Below are 19,931 nucleotides of genomic sequence, written 5' to 3' on the forward strand. Positions count from 1 at the left end.
GTATATTAAATACTAGCGACTCTAGTATCAATAATAGTTGTCGAATAAGCCTTTAGCATGAGAGGATAGATTCCATATAAAATTAGATTGAGTATTACTTTTGAATTAGTTGAAACTCAAGCATTCAATTAAACAAAGATAACAAAACAAAACTAAGAGAAAATCCATGAAGACAACGATCTCCTATTCGACATATCAATCGAAGGGGCTATCACAATGTCTGATAGCAATTAAATATTTATAGCTTTATCTAATTTTATATCTAAATTTTTTGGTCAAGTCATTACACATTTACACTTATTATGGATGTACATTAAAATTTTTTAAATTTTAAAATAAAATTATAATTAAAAAAATATAAAAAAAAATTATCATTTTTAACTATAATCCAACCAGAACCAAAACCGAAGGTTCCATTTTCGATTCCAAATTGGCCCTTATTAGTTTGATTTTGGTTTCAGATTTTATCAAATCAAAATCCATAATTTCCAAACTGTGATTAGGATGAATCCTTGGAGATCGGTGGAGTGAGTTTTTTTTAGCTAACCAACCGATGAAGAAGGGGAACACATAGTGGTTGGATGCCAAACGAGGGGGGAAGCTTATACAATTAAGTATTTGCTATTATGGAAGACATTCAGGTGGCTATTGCAGAGGTTGTTTCTCGTACAGAGGTTAAAATTGATGCCAAACAGATCGTTAGCATCCTTAGTAAGGAGGAAAAATCACTTTGAAAATACACCAATTTTGTTGGAAACCTTTTTGAATGTTTAAACAAAATTTAAGTGTGTAAAATCGCACATGTTTTTAGAGAAATTAATCGCTATGCTAATTGATTTTATGAAGTGAAATTAGGATGACGGGATTTAGAGATCAAATCGGTTTTCAGTTTTGTCCTCCTTTTTGAGCTTTGATCTGCATAGCTAAGCGTGTCTTATGTCTTTAAATTAATGAAAAGCTCTTCTTTTTTTTTTTTGAAAAAAAAATCAAAACTATATATATATATATATATATATTAATCATTAAATTTCTAAAAGAATATGGTCCCTCTATGAGTGTAAATTGGACATTAGATTTGGACACTTCAGTAACTGGTGGGAAGAATAATGCTCTTCTCACTAAAAGAAAAAGCTCTTATTGTGCAGCCTTCTTGATACTCTATTGTTTACTGAGCAATTATTTATGTGATGATTGAGATGGATTTCCATATATCTCAAGGTAAGAGGGGTGATCAGTACCCAATACCAGTGCCATGGAAAAAACCTATTGCACGATGAGTGAAGCCGCATGCTAATGGGGCTTATCATGATCGATCTATCAATCTGTGATACGGTTGTTCTATTTTGAACTGTTGCGGGTTCATCTGGTATTATATATAATAAGCTGACGGTCAACTTTGAGAGCATCAAGTATTCTATCAATAATGACACTTTGGAAATTGAATCTGACGATGCTGATTTCGTGGGAGAGTCAGTCACCTCTATGGTTGTCTCGCTGACACTTAATATTTTCTGATGGCTTAACAAAGTTAATTCTTTTATATGTTTAACTTAAATTAACTATTGCAAATAAGTATCGAAGAAAATAAAAAGGGAACTCCAATGCCACCAAGGAAAATAGAGAAGAAAACAACGTATAAATTAATTGATTTGAATGATAAAAATATGTTTTAGATATTTAAACACGGACATGAGTGCATACAGCATATTGTCATTGTAAAATTGTTCGAATTGTTCTCCTCTCTGTTGCGCCGCGCCGCGCCGCGCCCTCCCATTCCAAACAGAAAGAGCGAGTGGGGTATGTAAACGGACGGGCTTCCACCTCTTCCCTCTTAGGGTTTCCGCTTAGGCTCTCGATGCGCGCCCCAACTCCCCATCTCGCAGCGATCACAGCCCCGATCGCCGTCTCTTAGGGTTTCCTCTCACAGATCCGATCTCTCCGCTGGATCGATGGAGTTCACGGACGCCTACAAGCAAACGGGCCCTTGCTGCTTCTCCCCCAACTCCCGGTACCTCGCTGTTGCTGTCGATTACCGCCTTGTCATCCGCGATGTCGTCTCTCTCAAGGTAAACAAGTCGATTGCGGCATCTCATTGCGGTTTATTTATAAAATGTACAAGTGGAAATTGCGAATTACTGTTCTTTCTTTCATCTCAAAGCGACATATACTTTTTTAGTTGGCTTAAATTCTTCAGACGATGAGATTGAACGCAGACAATAGCATCTCCGTCAATAAAATTTTATGCGTAATGTTGTGGATAATTTTATCATGGACCCTCTCTCTTTGTTTTAGCTTACAAGTCTTATTTCTTATGCTATTATCTTCAGATTCCTAAAAGGGATGATAGCAAATTATTAGCTAATGTTGGTAAACTTATTTATGATGAATGGAGCTGACTTTATGACTACTGCAGAAAGCCATTTTCTTTCTCTTTAGTGAGCTTAACATGCTGCTGAGCCAATTATTGGAATTAGGACAAAGCATGACTCCATGCATCCAATCAACCAACTAAAGAACGATGAGAAAAGAAAAACTCATCTTTCAGCTGTTATTGGGAAAACATATATCCTTTTTTTATTTTTTTTCTTTGTGCTCTTTCCCTTGTCATATTTCAATTGATATACTCTTCTTACATCTTGATGCAGGTTATACAACTCTATTCATGTGTTGACAAAATAAGTTACATTGAATGGGCCCTGGACTCAGAATACATACTCTGCGGTCTCCACAAAAGACCAGTGGTACAAGCATGGTCGTTAACACAACCAGAATGGACCTGCAAAATAGATGAAGGCCCTGCTGGAATCGCATATGCACGATGGAGCCCTGACAGCCGTCACATACTGACCACATCAGAGTTTCAAGTGAGGTTGACTGTTTGGTCACTGCTTAACACTGCCTGTGTTCATGTGCAGTGGCCAAAACATGCTTCAAAAGGTGTTTCTTTTACTCAAGATGGAAAGTTTGCTGCTGTATGTACGAGGCGTGATTGCAAAGATTATATTAATTTGCTTTCCTGTCATACATGGGAAATTATGGGCACATTTGCTGTTGACACAATAGATTTAGCAGGCATTGAATGGTCCCCAGATGACAGTTCCATCGTGATCTGGGACTCTCTTCTTGAATATAAGGTAGTCAATTTTGTGATTTTTTTAGGAGCTTTGGTAGTCTTATTATATATAACTTCCATGTTTTCTGTTCTTTATTCGTTTCTTCAGACCAAGAATTTTAGTAGTTTTATTTTGAGAAGTTGGTTTTGAGAACAACTACAGAATGATAGTTTCCTTGAAGGGCAATTTATTGATAAGATGCGCTTTAGAATTCTTATGGCCCTACTGTAGATAAGTGTTAAGTAAATCTTGTTAGACTACATGTAGTCTGATCTGTAGTCTTAATAATATGCTATAGTGTCAAGAAAAGGCAAATTTCTCATAAACATTTTGTATTCCTATATCTGGAGAATTGATTGCTTTCTTGTTTTTCTATCTCCTGCATGTAAAGCTTCTATTTCTATATTTTGTAATTTGCAAGCCCATCTAACATACGCATTTGCTGATAATGCTGTGCATGATACAGGTTCTGATTTATTCTCCAGATGGGAGATGCCTGTTCAAGTATCAGGCATATGAGAGTGGTTTAGGGGTCAAAACTGTTGCCTGGTCCCCATGTGGCCAGTTTTTAGCTGTCGGTAGTTTTGATCAGATATTAAGGGCTCTCAACCACTTGACCTGGAAAACTTTTGCTGAATTCACACATGTAACAACCATTCGCAGTCCTTGTAATGCAGTTGTTTTCAAGGTAAAATTCTACTTCTCTTGTGTTGTTGTTTGTCAGACTAACAAATAGTTTATATCTGAAACATGTATGTATATTTATGTAGGAAGTTGATGAACCATTGCAACTTGATATGTCTGAATTATATCTGAGTGACAACTTTCTTCATAATATTCAAGGCAACTGCCCTGGTAAGAATTATGATGTATGAACTGTTTTGATTATAATTTCTGGTTATCGCATAAGAACTATGACCAAAATGCTTAAGCATGATGATTTGCAGAAGTTAGATCATTGAAGAATTCTTTGCTTTTTAATCATGTAAAATCATGCAAACTGGATGCGTCCCTAACAAAACGAATGCTAGATGATTATATTCATGATCCCTGCTCTTATTCTTGAAGTTCAGTTTTGGTTGTATTTTACATGATTTTGCATCTAAGAATCAAGAAAAAATAATTCATTATATTCTTTGAGTAGATTTTGCATTGGGAGTTACTTCTCAGCTCTCACATTATATATTGTCTATGTTATTGACTTGTAGTGCAATAATAATAACAACAACCAAAAGCCATAATGTCCGAACAATCTTTGTAACATTTTTTTTTTGAATTTTAGAAACACATAAAAATTCTTCTTTCATTGATGGAAAAAAATTTGTTTGTAAAGATGTGTTGTATCTCTTTCGTTGGCATGATGCTAGAAGTTTGGAGACTCTGCTTAATGATCTTGGAACTTTATTAATTTTATATGTACCTGCATCTGAATTTTGAGCCAAATGGTGTTTGTGTACTGCACATTATTAGTTGTAATCAAAGTTAATCATAGATTTTCTTGGGCCTGAGAATAAACTCTTGGTATTTTTGTTTAGTATCTTCATAGCGGGAGAAGGTTATGTATATTTATAATAGGACCCTAGCAAGGTTGGGTCCTACTCAATTAAGAAGCAGCTAATAAAAAACATGTGAGATTGTAATAAATCTCACCTAGCCGCCTCTATCCGATAAAGAAGAGTGGCTAGGGTTTATATTTGGGCTTTTGGACTTTCTAGCCGTCGCGCCTCCCATTTTACTGAGCCAGTCGGTTAGGGTTGAGGGCAAAAGGGGTAACTCACTTAGGAAGTAGCCTCTAGGGCTAGGGTTTGGAGCCCTATATAAGCATGTAGCCTCCATCTCTTTGGGAACAAGATCTATCTACAATTGTAGCCATATGGTCGACTTCTAGGAGGGTGGAACCCCTGTAGCGTTCTAAGATTTGATCTCCCTCAAAGATCAATCTACATAGAATTCCTCTGGGTTCTATCATCTGGTATCAGAGCAGCGATCTTGCTGCTTTTGCTGCCACCCTTGTCGCCCACCACTAGCCAAGCAATTCCCACAATTGCTCTTGACGTCGCCATCTCCATCGTCATCTTCTGCGTAGATTAAATCAATCTACTGTCGTCACCTCTAATTGCATCAAGAGATCTGGTATTCTCCTATCACCAATATCTTTTGCTACTATAATTTTCCATTCAAACTACCAAGAAGAAGTTTTTTTATCTATCCCATGCTACGAATTCCTTTCGCCGTAAAAGTTATCATCTTTACGGACGAAGAATTGCTATAGAAAATTTCAGCCGCATATTGTTGCCTTTAATCGATTTACTTGCTATCCTTTTTGAACAAAATTTTTTATACGCTTTATAGATTGTCTTGCTTCCATCTGTGATTGATCTATTGAGGAATTCATCTCTAAAACGTTCTTGTGTTGCTGCAAATTTTCATCGCAAACCGTTGAAATTTTTCGATGAGAATTCTGCTATCACAACTTGCACCGATTTCCTTGCTGTTATACTGCTGAAATCTTTTTGATCAAATTTGTCATCATTGCTGTTATTTAAACCGAGATTTTACTGTTAAATTCCCTCCTTAAATCTCTCGATTATTGCTGGAAATTTTATCTTGAAATCGCTGTTTCTTCGACGACAATTTTGCTCTTACATACACTAATCCACCAACCCTTTTGGCCACCACTTCTCTTAACCGATATATGCCTTTAACCTGACAACAAAAGAGAGATCTTAACATTACAGATTTGGAGGCGTATACTATGGCATCTGAGGAGGCAATCAATACTAAATTCGAAGCCTTCGAGACGTGAATGAAGGATAAGATTCAGACTCTTTACCGAACTCAGTTTGGGCCGACCACCGAGCCCGAAGAAATCACATTAAGGAGAGAGCTCTGACCGAAGAGACGACTTCCAGGAGAGGGGAGGCTCTGTGACCGATCCCTACTGTCCACGCATGAGGGTGGACTTCCCTGGATGGGAAGAAGGAGACCCGATTTGTCACGCCCCTCAAAATATCCATGATATTAAAAATTTCACCACAAACCAATCCAGGATCCAAACTAACATTTGAGGTCACTAAGAAAACATTCAGATCAAAATTTCTCCTCTATAATCTACAAATTTATAAACCCTGTGCAGTTCATAAACATACAACATATCGCTCGATGATTCATAAAATCTGAACCCAACTCACCAAAATAATAACCACAACATAAATTCACAAGTGTGGGAGTCTGTGCAATCACAAAACCAACGTTTACCATAAGTTCATATCGTTACACGAATTAAACTTAACATTCCGGAATCTTAAACATGAGAGGTCCTTTAAACTTATACAAAATCCACAAGTTTAGATTCATCGTCAACATTTCATTAGATGCAGAGTGTGCTTATACAACAAAAACATATATACTAATAAAGATCTGCCCAAAATCTTTTAGCTTTCCACTGCCTCAGCCCAATCTTAACATTTAAGCAAGCGACAAGCTATCCTGAAAAATTTATACAACAACGGGGTAAGCATATAAAGCTCAGCAAGTGACTAACATATCCATGTCAAAAGAGGACAATTTCCAAAGAGATAAAGTTTCAAAATGCAAGGCAGAATATAAGAATTCATAGACGTAATATCATTAGGTGCAGAATCACAAATGTCATTTCAATCAAACATATTTGGTTCATAACAAATGGGGCATAGAGTGATTGGAGCATATCAGCAACGAATGAAATGTTTCGGAGCATATCAATAACAAATGAAACATTTCAGAGCTTATCAATGGTGTATGAAATGTTCCGGAGCATATCAACGGCGTATGGAACATTTCGAAGCATATCAACAATGAATGAAACATTTCAGAGCATATAAATAACAAATGAAATGTTTCGGAGCTTATCAGTGGCGTATGAAATGTTCCGGAGCATATCAACGGCTTATGGAACATTTCGGAGCATATCAATAATAAATACCAAACAGAAGCTCAAACGTCGTATTTGACGTTGCATTCATATCATTCTTATCCAAAGCATGTACAAAAACACATAACCAAAGCTTTGGATATCATATCAAACATACATAAGGTGTAGTGGGACCACAGACAAAATGTGATTCGTCCATTTCTGAATGACCACCAGACAGAAGTCTCCCACGTCTGGGAGCTCCATCTACCCACGTCTAGGTGAAGTCAGAGGGGGCCGGCAGAGCATCACAGGCTCTATGCATAACTCCCTTTATCATTTCTGACAAAGGTTCACATTATCCCACAACACCAGAGTACAAAAGGGCAGTATGAACAATAAATAGCATATATCGGAAGCACACGCGGAACAACAAAATGTACATGTGCCTTTACGAGTCAATACGATGCAAGTAACAATCTCTCACAAATGTATTCAGATTTGGAATGAAATGAAAGCAAGAGTATACACGGATTCCAAGCAATCATATATAGCTCAATTCAAATAAGAAGGTTAGATGAATTCAATAACCAAAGGAATGAAACTAGAATAGGCACATATCGAAAGCAAATGCGGAACAATGGGATATACATGTGCCTATATGAGTCAATGCGATATAGCATAAATGTTACACAAAATGTTTCAAGAATATAAATAATTTATAGACAAGAGCAAACCAGAATTCAAGCATTAACATAAGCCTCAATTGAGCTAAGGGGACTGAATGGAATCTATTTCCAAACGAATGAAACAGAATACGCGAAATCGACCAAAGCTCGATTTCTGACAGAATTCAAGAGGCATATTGGACAAATATTTCAGATTATCAATTATGCTCCAATACCCTTAAGAAAGCTACTGTCGAAAGATATATCAATATATTTTCCGATGAAATAAGTTTCATACGAATCAAGGTTTCCAACAAAGAGTTACCATTGATTTAGTGACCAAAAGTCAAAAACTAAATCACTGTTTTGCAGAATCCATAGGGCGGAATGAACAGATAGCAGAATAGGCATTTGAATTCCAAATTTTTCAATCTATATATCAAAAGAAAGGTTTACAAGTCTAGTTTCAAATGAAATCAGTTTGGTACAAATCAGAATTTCCAACAGGGACTTATAGGCATTTTAGTATCAAAAGGTCAGAAATTTTGATCCCTGTTTTGCAGCATCTATAGGCTCATTTGAAACAGACGTTTGAGTAAGTATTCGGTGTCCAAAATTTTCAAAATCAGTGTCAAAAGAAAGGTATAAGAGTCTACTTTCAAATGAATAAGGTCCTGCCTAAATCCATGTTTGGTGCTAAAAATTATGGCTGAAACAATGTAAAGGGGTCAGTTTATCGAAAAAATTTCAGATCCATGATTTTTGTATCTAACAAGAGAAATATCAGGTTCTAGGTTGAAATCTTTCGAATAATTCAGAATAAATATGAGATCAAAGACTAATAATTCTGTAGGATGGGATTACAACACTTGCCTTTGAGAATTATAACCCTAAATGAGAAGGTTTGAGCAAAAACCTCAAAGCCCCAAATTTTTTCTTCTTCTTCTTCCCCCTTTTTTTTCTCTTCTTCTTTCTTTCTTTCTCTGTTCTTCCACGCAGCTGCCTTCTCTGGTTCCTTAAGAACGAAGGCAGAGAGGCTTAAACAGTGAGATTTGTAATTTTGTGCATTTTGTAGTTTAGTCCTTGTATTATTATATTTACGATTAGGTCCTCAGATTTTTTTTTTGAACAAACCCCCCAAATCTTATGAATAAGTTCTCATATTCATACTTTGGCTCTTTTATCAAATTTAAAATAGATACTTACATTACAACTAGAAACTTATACGAAAATTCAGAAATGAGGGATGTTACACAATTGGTTGTATCTCGTGCGTGGAGCGATATTTTTGGTACCACAAAACTGCAGACACATCTATGGTGGAAGTTGCGATACATCTTGAAGGGGATGCCATTCAGTGGTTTGACTGGTTTGAACACACTCATAGAGTCCTCTCATGGTGACAATTCAAAGAAGGACTACCGATCCGCTTCGGACCAACTGATTATAAGAACATTGACGGACAACTAGTAAAGATCCGATAAACCGCCACCATTCAGGAGTACCAAACTAGGTTTGAAAGGTTATCTAATCAAACTCGTGATTGGTCTGAAAAACAGCTATTGGGGACCTTTATTGAGGGCTTGAAGCCGGAGATCAGGGGAGAAGTTAAAGCGCGACAACCGTACATGCTTATGGCAGCCATCTCTTTCGCACGACTTCAAGAGGAGCGATTGAACCATGAAGCCTGTAGGACTAGGGTCGCTCCTCGACTAGCAATACTAAAGCCCTTAGCCCCCCTACTATCAGCCAAGCCCCTGGACCAAAAAAGTTGATAAGAGAAGAGCTTCGGGAGCGATCTGCAAAGGGGTTATGTTGGCATTGTGACGAGCCGTGGAGCCGCGAGCATCGCTGTAAAAAAGGGAGACTTCTTGTGATTGAACCAGTAGAAGAGGTCATTGAACATCCAGAAGAGAGCCTTAAACATGAAGAAGAAGATGTGGAAGAAGAGCCACAATCAACCGACTTTATAGTACACGCACTAGCCGGCTACTCAAACCCGCAAACGATGAAAGTTGGAGGCCTTCTTAAACAACAACTAATCACTATTCTCATCGACACGGGCAGCACTAATAACTTCCTAAACAGTAAGGTTGCTGCTCGGATGACGCTCCACATCGAAGGTTGCAGCAAGTTCGACGTAAAGGTCGTTGACGGCAGAATCCTAAAGTCCGACCAAAGATGGCCGCAGGTGAAACTATTACTGCAAGACCAAGAAATTGTTGCCGACTTCTTTCTCCTACCAATTGATGATTATGAGGCCGTGCTTGGCATAGAATGGCTGACGACGCTAGATGACGTCTCTTGGAATTTTTCCAAATTAATTATGAAATTCTATTGCAAAGGTAAACATATCATTTTACGCGGGAAGCGCGGAAGCAACGTAATCATCATTTCGACCCAACGAATGGAGAAAGTTTTACACAAGGTAAATGGTGGCTTTTTGATGCATCTCTAGCAGCAACCAAAGGGGAAGAAAATAGAAATTGAAGATCAAAATCTCGCCCAATTGCTTGCTGAATTTGTCGACATTTTTGCTGAACCGCGCGGTCTTCCTCCTACTCGGCAACATGACCATCGGATTCTAATTCTTCCGGGCAAACCACCAACATACCATTATCCTCACCTCCAGAAGGATGAAATTGAAAAGATTGTAAAGGAGATGCTTGAAACAGGGATGATTCGGCCAAGTTGCAGCCTCTATTCCTCACCGGTGCTACTTGTACCCAAGAAGGATGGAACTTGACGGATGTGCATCGACTACCGAGCTTTAAATGACATCACCGTCAAGGACAAGTACCTAATACCAGTGGTGGATGAACTTCTTGATGAGTTAAAAGGAGTTCGAGTCTTTACGAAGTTGGACCTCCGATCCGGTTATCACCAAATTCGGGTATATGTGAAGACAACATTCCAAAAACTGTATTCCGCACATATAACGACCATTATGAATTCTTGGTAATGCCTTTTGGACTCACTAATGCTCGTTCAACCTTAAAAAATCTCATGAACGATATTTTTCGGAACTTTCTTCACAAATCTGTATCAGTATTTTTTGATGATATTCTTATTTACAGCCCTTCTCTTGAGATTCACTTTCAGCATTTACAGATTGTTTTGACAATCCTTCGGGAGAATACTCTTTTTGTTAAGCAACCAAAGTGCAGCTTTCTCCAGCAAAAAGTAGAGTACCTTGGGCACATAATATCAGAAGGAGTTACGGTAGACCCAACAAAAATTGAAGCAATGCAGGGTTGGTCGAAACTTACAAATGTGAAATTATTGCGCGGGTTCCCTGGGCTAACGGGCTACTACCGAAAATTTGTGAAGGACTATGGGAAGATCAGTGCATCTCTCACGTCTCTACTGAAAAAAGACGCCTTCCAATGGTCGGACAAAGCCTTCGCTGCCTTCGACAAACTTAAGGCAGCCATGATGACGATGCCGGTGCTAACGCTACCAGATTTCAACCGACCCTTCATCATTGAGGCCGACGTATCTGGAGTCAAAATTGGAGTCGTTTTCATGCAAGATGGTTGACCACTCGTATACAACAGCAAGACATTGTCTCCCTCCCATAAAAAAATATCAATATATGATAAGGAGATGCTCGCCATTGTCCACGCAGTAACAAGGTGGAGACCCTACCTAATTGGCCGATGATTTCAAATTAAAATCGACCATAAAAGCCTCAAGTACTTTTTGGAGCAGAAGATATCATCCCTTGAGCAGCAAAAATGGATAACCAAACTTCTAGGATTTAATTATGAAATTATTTACAAAAAAAAAGAAAACGTTATTGAAGATGGACTCTCACGGCTACCTGAGCAAACTAAATTTTTAGTCATCTCCCTTCCTACCACTGGTTTCCTCGAGGATATTAAGGAGGAATGAAAGAAGGATCCAGAGATCAGCAACATCATAAAAAAATTGGGGGAGGATCCAAGCGCAATAGCCCACTACACTTGGGATTCGAGGGATCTACGCTACAAAGGTCGCATTATGCCTATACCTGACTCCTCTTGTATCAAAATCATTCTGTATGAAATGCACCCCATACCTTTAGTAGGGCACTTCGGATTTATGAGAACCTACAAAAGAGTGAAGCAAAACTTTTATTGGAGAGGGATGAAAAAAATATTTCTGAATATGTGGCATAATGTGATGTATGTCAACAGCAAAAGGGTGAAACAGTGGCGAGTCTTGGGAAGCTACAACCACTACCCATACCGGACTCGGTGTAGACTGACATCTTCATGGACTTCATCGAAGGGCTGCCACCTTTCAAAGGTAAAAGCATAATCCTCGTAGTGGTTGATCGACTTACGAAATATGCTCATTTTTGTGCTGTGCGAAATCCCTACATCGCTACTAGTGTTGCTCAGATTTTCATAGAAAATATTGTTAAATTGCATGGGATGCCAAGGTCCATTGTAAGTGATCGTGACAGGATCTTCACCAGTAAATTTTGGACCGAGTTATTTTAGTTACAGGGCACCAAACTCAAGATGAGCACAGCATATCATCCACAAACTGACGACCAAACAGAGGTGGTGAACAGATGTTTAAAGACATGCCTTTGGTGTTTCACAAGTGACTGGCTAAAGGAGTGGGTGAAATGGCTTCCTTGGGCCGAATGGTGGTATAATACTACATATCATTCATCTACAAAATATGCCTCGTATGAAGCACTATATGGACGGTCGGCCCCTGTGATTCCAAAGTATATAATTGGCTTGGCCAAGGTAGATCAGGTCGGCCAAGATTTAATTGACAGGGATAAACTCCTACAGCTGCTACAGGATAATCTCTCTATCGCTCTAGCCAGAATGAAGTAGCAAGCTGACACACGACAAAGCGTAAGAGAATTTTCAGTAGGAGATTGGGTTTTCCTTCGCCTACAGCCATACAAGCAACTCTCCATCAACACATGAGCCACCATGAAGCTATCCCCATGTTTTTATGGGCCCTATCAGATCACAGAGCGAATTGGAGCCGTGACGTACAGACTTAAATTGTCCGAGGATGTCAAAATTCATCTTGTCTTCCACATGTCATGCTTGAAGCCCAAGTTGGGAGAATACAAGTCACCCCAGATCCAACTGCCCAACACCACTGATGATAGAGATATTCAAGCCCAACCACAAGCCATCCTCGATCGTAGAATCGTGATGCGTCGCCGACATCCCTCTACTGAAGTACTAGTGCATTAGAATAATTTACCACTCGAAGACGCCACATGAGAATCATATGAGGAGCTGAAGACCTGGTTCCCTGAGTTCATGAAACCTCAGCCTTGAGGACAAGGCTGATTTGGAGAGGGCGGGCTTGATAGGACCCTAGCAGGGTTGGGTCCTACTCAACCAAGAAGCAGCTAATAAAAAACCTGTGAGATTGTAATAAACCCCACATAGCCGTCTCTATCATATAAAGAAGAGTGGCTAGGGTTTATATTTGGGCCTTTAGGCTTTCTAGCCGCCGCACCCCCCAATTTACTGGGCCGGTCGGCTAGGGTTGAGGGCAAAAGGGATAACTCATTTAGGAAGCAGCCCCTAGAGCTAGGGTTTGGAGCCCTATATAAGCATGTAGCCTCCATCTCTTTGGTAACAAGATCTATCTACAATTGCAGCCATATGACCGACTTCTAGGAGGGTGGAACCCCTATAGCGTTCCAAGGTTTAATCTCCCTCAAAGATCAATCTACATAGAATTCCTTTGGGGTTCTATCAATTTCACCTTCTCAAATGCGTTGGATAGCCTTTTTTTTTTATCTTTATTGTCTCTTTAATCCTTGATCTGCACATTATTATTCTCTTATTTAGAACTTCGATAAATCTTGGAGAGATTATTTATGAACAATTGTGTTTCTGTACTTACATAAGTACAATTGATTATCTAAGGTGGTTGACCTGAAGGTTAGATGTAAGATAAGTCAACAAATTTTTTACTAGTGCTAATTTTCTACAAAAAAACATCTGATAAACTGGATGCTTAGTTTATTAGAGTCATTTGTATTGATCAAAGACTCATGGTTTGATAATATATAAGAATGTTGAAGGTCTGGTATTGTAAGCTTTAAGATAATGATTTAGATTATGTGAGAAGATTATGAAGAAGTCCAAAATCTGACTGAATTTTGTATTTGGCCTTCAGTTGTGATTTTTTATTATTGTTGTAGCATGGCCCGATAAGATTTAGGTTTTGTGTTTTGCATTTCTGGTGAAGTCCCAAAATCTGACTGAAGGTTAGATGTTCACACTTGCATCCTTATTTTCCTATTAGGCATTATCTGGGATCTTGTGTTAGTGTCTCAGACTCTCAGTGGGGCATTGTCTTTGCTTCTGGTGTTAAAGAATTTTGTCATGGGTAATTTTACCTCCCAGACATTATCCGTATTAATTATATACTCGATTCCATTTTTATTTAGATATACTAAACTTCCCTTACATGTTGTCCTAAAGTTGTATAAAAAATGTTTCTAATTGATATTGACAATTGAGTACCAAATTTTATCTCATTGACTCTCTTTGAATTGTTGCCGGTTGCAGAAATACATTGCTCGAATATTCATAATCTTTATTTTTTAATTTAAATTTAAAATGAAAATACATATAGCCACTCTGATTTTCATCTTCATCCTTCACTAAAGCCATCATTGGTGAAAGTAGTGGTGATCATGGATGAGTAGCCTCCAAGAAAATACAAGGTAGAGGAGGTAACGGTGGTGATAATGATGATAGTGGCGGCCACAGTGGTGAGGATAGTAAATAGTAGCTGAGATATATAAAGAAGGTTGCTAGTGATAGTTATGGTGGAGGGATGCCTGTAACTGTGAAGTTGCATGGAAAGAAGAAGATGAGTGTAATTCTACAATATGTTAAGACTTATGATCCCTAATTGGTATTTATCTAGTTTGGGAACAGAAGCCTCTCACAAGTAGACTGAAAAGGGGAAGAAACTAATTTTACGAGATAATACTCAAGTGGTCCCCAAAAATTTCACAATGCTTTATTTGATCACTTATTCCTGATCACATTGTCATGCTATTAAACCAAGGATGGATGTTTCACCCGGACTGGTACGAAATAGGCAGTACATATCAGTCCAGGCATGAATTGGCATGCTGACTGCTCTCGGTCTGGTCTGTCCATATAAAAAGGAAAGCACTATCCAAGTTAACTTTGTCCTCAATCTTCTTGCGCATGCTGCACATTGTCACCACGCAATGCCTCTGCTGCGCACATCGCCACACATCTGCGCCACACACAGCTGCCTATGCGTCCGTCACAACCTCTCCGCACACCTTCGCCACATGTAGCTGCCTATGTCACACCTCTTCTCCTCTCCTTCTATACTTCTTCCTTTCTCTTCCTCCTTCCTCTTCCTCGTGTGTTTCTTCCTCTTCTCTTGTGCTTCTTCCTTTCTCTTCCTCCTGCCTTTCTTCCTCTCCTTTGCTTCTTCCTCCTTCCTTTCTTCTCTCCTTCCTTCCTCTTCTTCCTCTACCATCCCTTCCTCTTCTCTTTCTTTTTCTTCCTCTCCGAAATACCAGTATGTGCTAGTGTACCAACACATGGTACATTAGTACTGACCAGTATGCACTAGTCTTACCAGATCACCAAAATGGGTTCAGTACTTGAAATGGCGATCCTTGCTATTAACAATACTATAATAATCCTTAATTAGGTTGCTGCCTTTTACTATGATTGCGTTGGCTGAATGCCCTTTAGTGGGCTTTCCAACATCTGCAATCCTCTCCTTTTCTGGCTGGCCTTGATATCAATTCCAGCTCTCTTTCACAATCCATCTGGGATTTGAACATAACTATGCAGTTAGAGGAAGGAACCCCTGGTTCTCATTGGATTTCCAGAAGTCCTTTCTTGCCTGACACAAAGGCTTGCATGATCCTCCAATTTGTACTTGATCTCTCCAGTGAAGTTTGGGTGAGCCTGGGGCTCCTCAGCCGATATTAATTGATGCTGAGATACTCAAGTCTGTCTGTGACTGAGAATGCCTAGTCCAGTCTAACCAAGTCTGTCTATTGTGCACTTTGGGACTGGACCATTGCTGCCACCTCACCCTTATGCTGCCTCTCTGCTACTGCTATAGGAGCTTGGTTGACACCCTTTGCTTCACCACGGCCGGGATCGCTAATCTAACCAAGGTTGAGATTGCCCAGTTTGGGACTGGACTGATGCTGCTGCCTAATATCAGTATCACTACTCCTTATTGCTGCCACCTCTCTGCTACTGCTTTGGGTGATGCTTTTTGCATCACATTTTCCCTTCTTAAAGTTTCCTTATCCACATGGAAATAACTGAAGACAACATCAAAAAGAGATTTTTTAGCTTGCATGTTGTCTCATCATTTGTCCCATCACTCCAAATGAGAAGTTTAATTTGTGGTCTTCCATCCATTTACTGTTGTCAGTTTATGATCTTCATAGGCACATGAAGCTAGTTTTCAATGAGCTTGGAGTGCCAATTGGCATAGTCCTAGCTCTTCTCAATAATATTTGAGCCTGGAAACATCAAAGATGTCATGGATGCGCTAGGCAAGAACCCTAATCATAAGTTGCAAATCCAATCTGCTCCAACAATTTAAAGGGTCATAGTGTTGAGAAGAGACTCAAGGGTCATAGTGTTGAGAAGAGAGTTTATTTTAAGCACTATGCCACCTGTAGCTTTTGAAAGTGAAACAGTCATAGTTGCCAATTGAAGTCTTGGTCTTTGTCTTATTTTTGGTCGTTATTAGGTATTCATTGAGAGTCTTCTGCTATCGTGTTGATCCTCTAACTTGACATCAACCTTATATATTGCTGCAGAGAAGGCCATATTAGGAAGGGAAAATTGTGATTGACCAAATGGGTTCTCGAGAAGGCTCACATGAATTATGGAGGAGTTGTAGAAAATATTCTAAGAAGATTCCACCCATGGCAAGAATCATAGCGGGTTTTGAATTCCTCTCCATTATAACATCTTAAATGTATCTTCAAACTGCAGTAGAGCATCTCAACTTGCCATTTATCTAGGGACAATATGTTGTGCTAATCTTAACCTTTGTCCCTTCTAAAGAGAAAAGAATGCACCTGAAAGTTTGAAACAAGTTGTGGCGGCTACAGACAATAGACATCTGTATGCTATGTAGCTTTATTATGTGCTCACAAATAAATTGACAGCTAGCTTATTAGTGTCATAGTGCAACAGGGTGATGAAGTGCGCATACCCAGTCGACTGGCCACCACCATAATTATTGATTTTCCTGGCACACTTGAGACATTAGTCATTGAAATCCATGGTAATGTTCTCCTATATCTTTCTAGGAATGAGAATTGGTGTAATAGTGATGATGTCTTGGTAGCTTCATACATAATTGTGCTGTGATACATTGCAATGGAGGCATATCTGTAAACATTCTTTCACATTTCAAACTAATATAAACTATAACTAGTGTCTTCCACATTTCAAACTAAAATAAACTATAACTAGTATTTTCCATGTCTTTTGGTTACCTCGTCCCACCATCAGTGTGTCATCAAACTACACCAAAATCCTATCACATAGTGATGAAAATCTACCAACTACAATTTGACCATTAAAATAAATGAATGATTGAACTTTGTATTTGAATCATATAAAAATATAGGAAAGAAAGATAGTCGAAAGATGAGAATGATATAAAAATATAGCTCACCCTACTTAGAGTTTCAATACTCCATTTCTCTTAATTTTTAGTCCGACGCTAATATTTGATCTCATAATCAAGGATTTAAATACTGTTTAGATTGGTATATGTCAATCAGTGTTGTTTGACAAAGTATTGATTGAAATGTATAGTTCGAAAATTGAACATATATTTTCCATTTTATTTTTATCTGTGCAGTATAGGTTGCAGAGCCTGGTATATTAGTACAATGCTGGTATGATAAATTACTGAAACTAGTATCAGGCCAATTTTAATCCTTCGCTTATACTCATTGACAAGCAACTTCAAAACCATCTATGTTGGAATGTTTTCAGTATCCTTTGATACAATATGTCCTTAAGAGGGTTGTAATTACATTACTTTGAAATACGAGCCAGTGTCCAACAGTGCAGTCAAAGGTGCTAGGCGCTAAAAGATGCCAAGGTGCCAAAACATCTAAGGCGCTCGCTTGAGCGAAGCGAGACGTTCTCATATATTAAAATTTTAATAAATATATAATTAAGGAGAAGTATGTTCACTTTGCTAAATGCCATCTATTAAGGAATTTGTTTCATTTGCAAAGAAGTAGAATTGTTGGAAGAGGGTTTTTAAGATTCTGTTATACAACTGGACTGATAAAGTTTGAGCCAATATATGAATATGTCTGAATGGCAATGCGTCTAGTTTATGGCTCACATTTTGACAATTCATGAAGAAATTCTTTGATTTATCATCTTATCCTATGTCTGTTAAGTCTTTATGTATTTTCAGTTCCAGAAAGTGCTGCCGAGGGGAACACCAGAGTCAAGTACAAGGTTATGGATTTTCCTGTCAGTTTGCCATTCCAAAAGCCAGCACCAGATAAACCCAATCCTAAACAAGGAATCGGTTAGTGTTGCTTCCTAAAATTTAATTATAGCTGAGATTTGAAAGTACTCTCCTGACTTAGTTTTAATCCATGTGTTGTCAAATGAAGATGTCACTCATTCTAGTTCTTCATGGTCAGATATTTGTTGCAGTAATAATCTTAAGTTTTGCCACATTAATCATGTGACCGCTGAATCCTGTGGTTCTCATTGATTAGACTGGCTTACTTTGAAAACATTATCTCAAATCAGAGCTCCTCGCCCTGACCATTAATTTTTTTAATTCTACATGTATGGCCAATAGTGGTTCCATTTGTCATGCCTCCTAGTGTCACTAAGGGAACCAGCATCAGGCATGTTGATGTTAGTCCTTGGATCATGCACATGAGTAGCACAGTATGGAGAGCACATTTAATCCACTGGGAAGGAAATTATTCACTGTGGCAATCAACATTAGATAGAATGTAAAGTTCATTACTAGTGCTTGTTTGTAAAAGTGAGAAAGACTGAAAACAACATAGATGCATTAATTCTCCATAGAGAATGCCAGTCATGCGGTCTCTTAGTGTAAAGCAATTTTTTAAATTTCACAGTTCACACATTAATGATTTTAGCAAGTAATTTAAAAAGTTTTGTCAATTAATTACTTACCTGCAGGTCTATTGTCATGGAGCAACGACAGTCAATATGTTTTCACTCGCAATGACAACATGCCAACCATTCTTTGGATATGGGATATTAGACGTCTTGAGCTTGCTACAGTATTGGTGCAGAAAGATCCAATTCGAACGGCAGCCTGGGACCCTACTGGCCCCCGTCTTGTCTTGTGCACCGGCAGTTCCCAGTTGTACATGTGGAGCCCCTCAGGAGCTTGTTGTGTCAATATTCCCCTGTCAAATTTTGTTGTCTGCGATATGAAATGGAATTCAGATGGAAGTTGTCTTCTCCTCAAGGACCGAGAGTCTTTCTGCTGCTCTGCAGTAGTCTCTGTACTGCCTGACACCAGTGAGGGCAGTTCAGATGGGGAAGATGTCTATTAGTTCAATACAGAATGCCCTGTAACGAGATGGATGTGTTTAGGCATTCGTTTTTCTGTTTCTTTCTCTGGTTTAATTTCTTGTTTCCGTAGTGCCAAACTCTGATAGTCAGAAGAAAGATATGTTCTGTTTCTCTGGATTGTTTGTCCTGCACCAGTCAATATTTGAGGATTGGATGAACGTAGGTTTTGTTGTCCTGCCTGGTTTCGGCTTTCGGACCAAGCCAACTGTTTCTTTTACAGCTTGCAGAATTGGAGTGGAAAAAGTAAAAGGATGCTGAAACACACGCGTATCTGAGTAACGTTATAGATGATACGGAAGTGAATTGTATAGAGAGACAAGCACTCTATACAAAACTAAATTTCATGAAAAAAATACGATAAAACTTGGGAGGAGCTTTAGTAGGGTTTCACTGGTTTTTTTGGCTTTCATGGTTGTCGGTGGTAAAATGTTGTCCCATTCTCAGCGGCAAGGTCGTGCTACTCATGCGTCCAGCATCCTTGCCAAGAGGGTTAGTTATCTCATCCCTAAAGAACAATCTAACGAGGAGATTCTATTATATACGCATAAGAGCAATTTAACGAGGGATTTCTATTGCAGTTGCATCTTCTCAGCTCATTGTTTTCTTCACGGACACAATGGGGGGGAATCGGGAGAGGGTGTTACTCCCGCCA

General features: G+C 38.7%; 1 protein-coding gene across 2 annotated transcripts; it reads left to right on the forward strand.

The window, feature by feature from the left end:
- Positions 1–1,700: 1,700 nt before the first annotated feature.
- On the forward strand, positions 1,701–19,441 carry LOC135648517 (uncharacterized). Of its 2 annotated transcripts, none has more exons than XM_065166275.1 (6): positions 1,701–2,066; positions 2,646–3,134; positions 3,580–3,801; positions 3,884–3,968; positions 18,109–18,242; positions 18,878–19,441. In XM_065166275.1, the coding sequence occupies exons 1-6, from the start codon at positions 1,950–1,952 to the stop codon at positions 19,136–19,138; spliced, it is 1,308 nt and encodes a 435-aa protein (XP_065022347.1). In that variant the 5' UTR covers positions 1,701–1,949; the 3' UTR covers positions 19,139–19,441. The 2 variants fall into 2 exon arrangements, with proteins under 2 accessions (XP_065022347.1, XP_065022346.1); XM_065166274.1 differs by having other exon boundaries at positions 18,126–18,242.
- Positions 19,442–19,931: the final 490 nt, after the last annotated feature.

The sequence above is a fragment of the Musa acuminata genome, chromosome BXJ3-9 (genome assembly GCF_036884655.1).
Source record: "Musa acuminata AAA Group cultivar baxijiao chromosome BXJ3-9, Cavendish_Baxijiao_AAA, whole genome shotgun sequence".
In the NCBI taxonomy this organism is placed as follows: domain Eukaryota; kingdom Viridiplantae; phylum Streptophyta; class Magnoliopsida; order Zingiberales; family Musaceae; genus Musa; species Musa acuminata.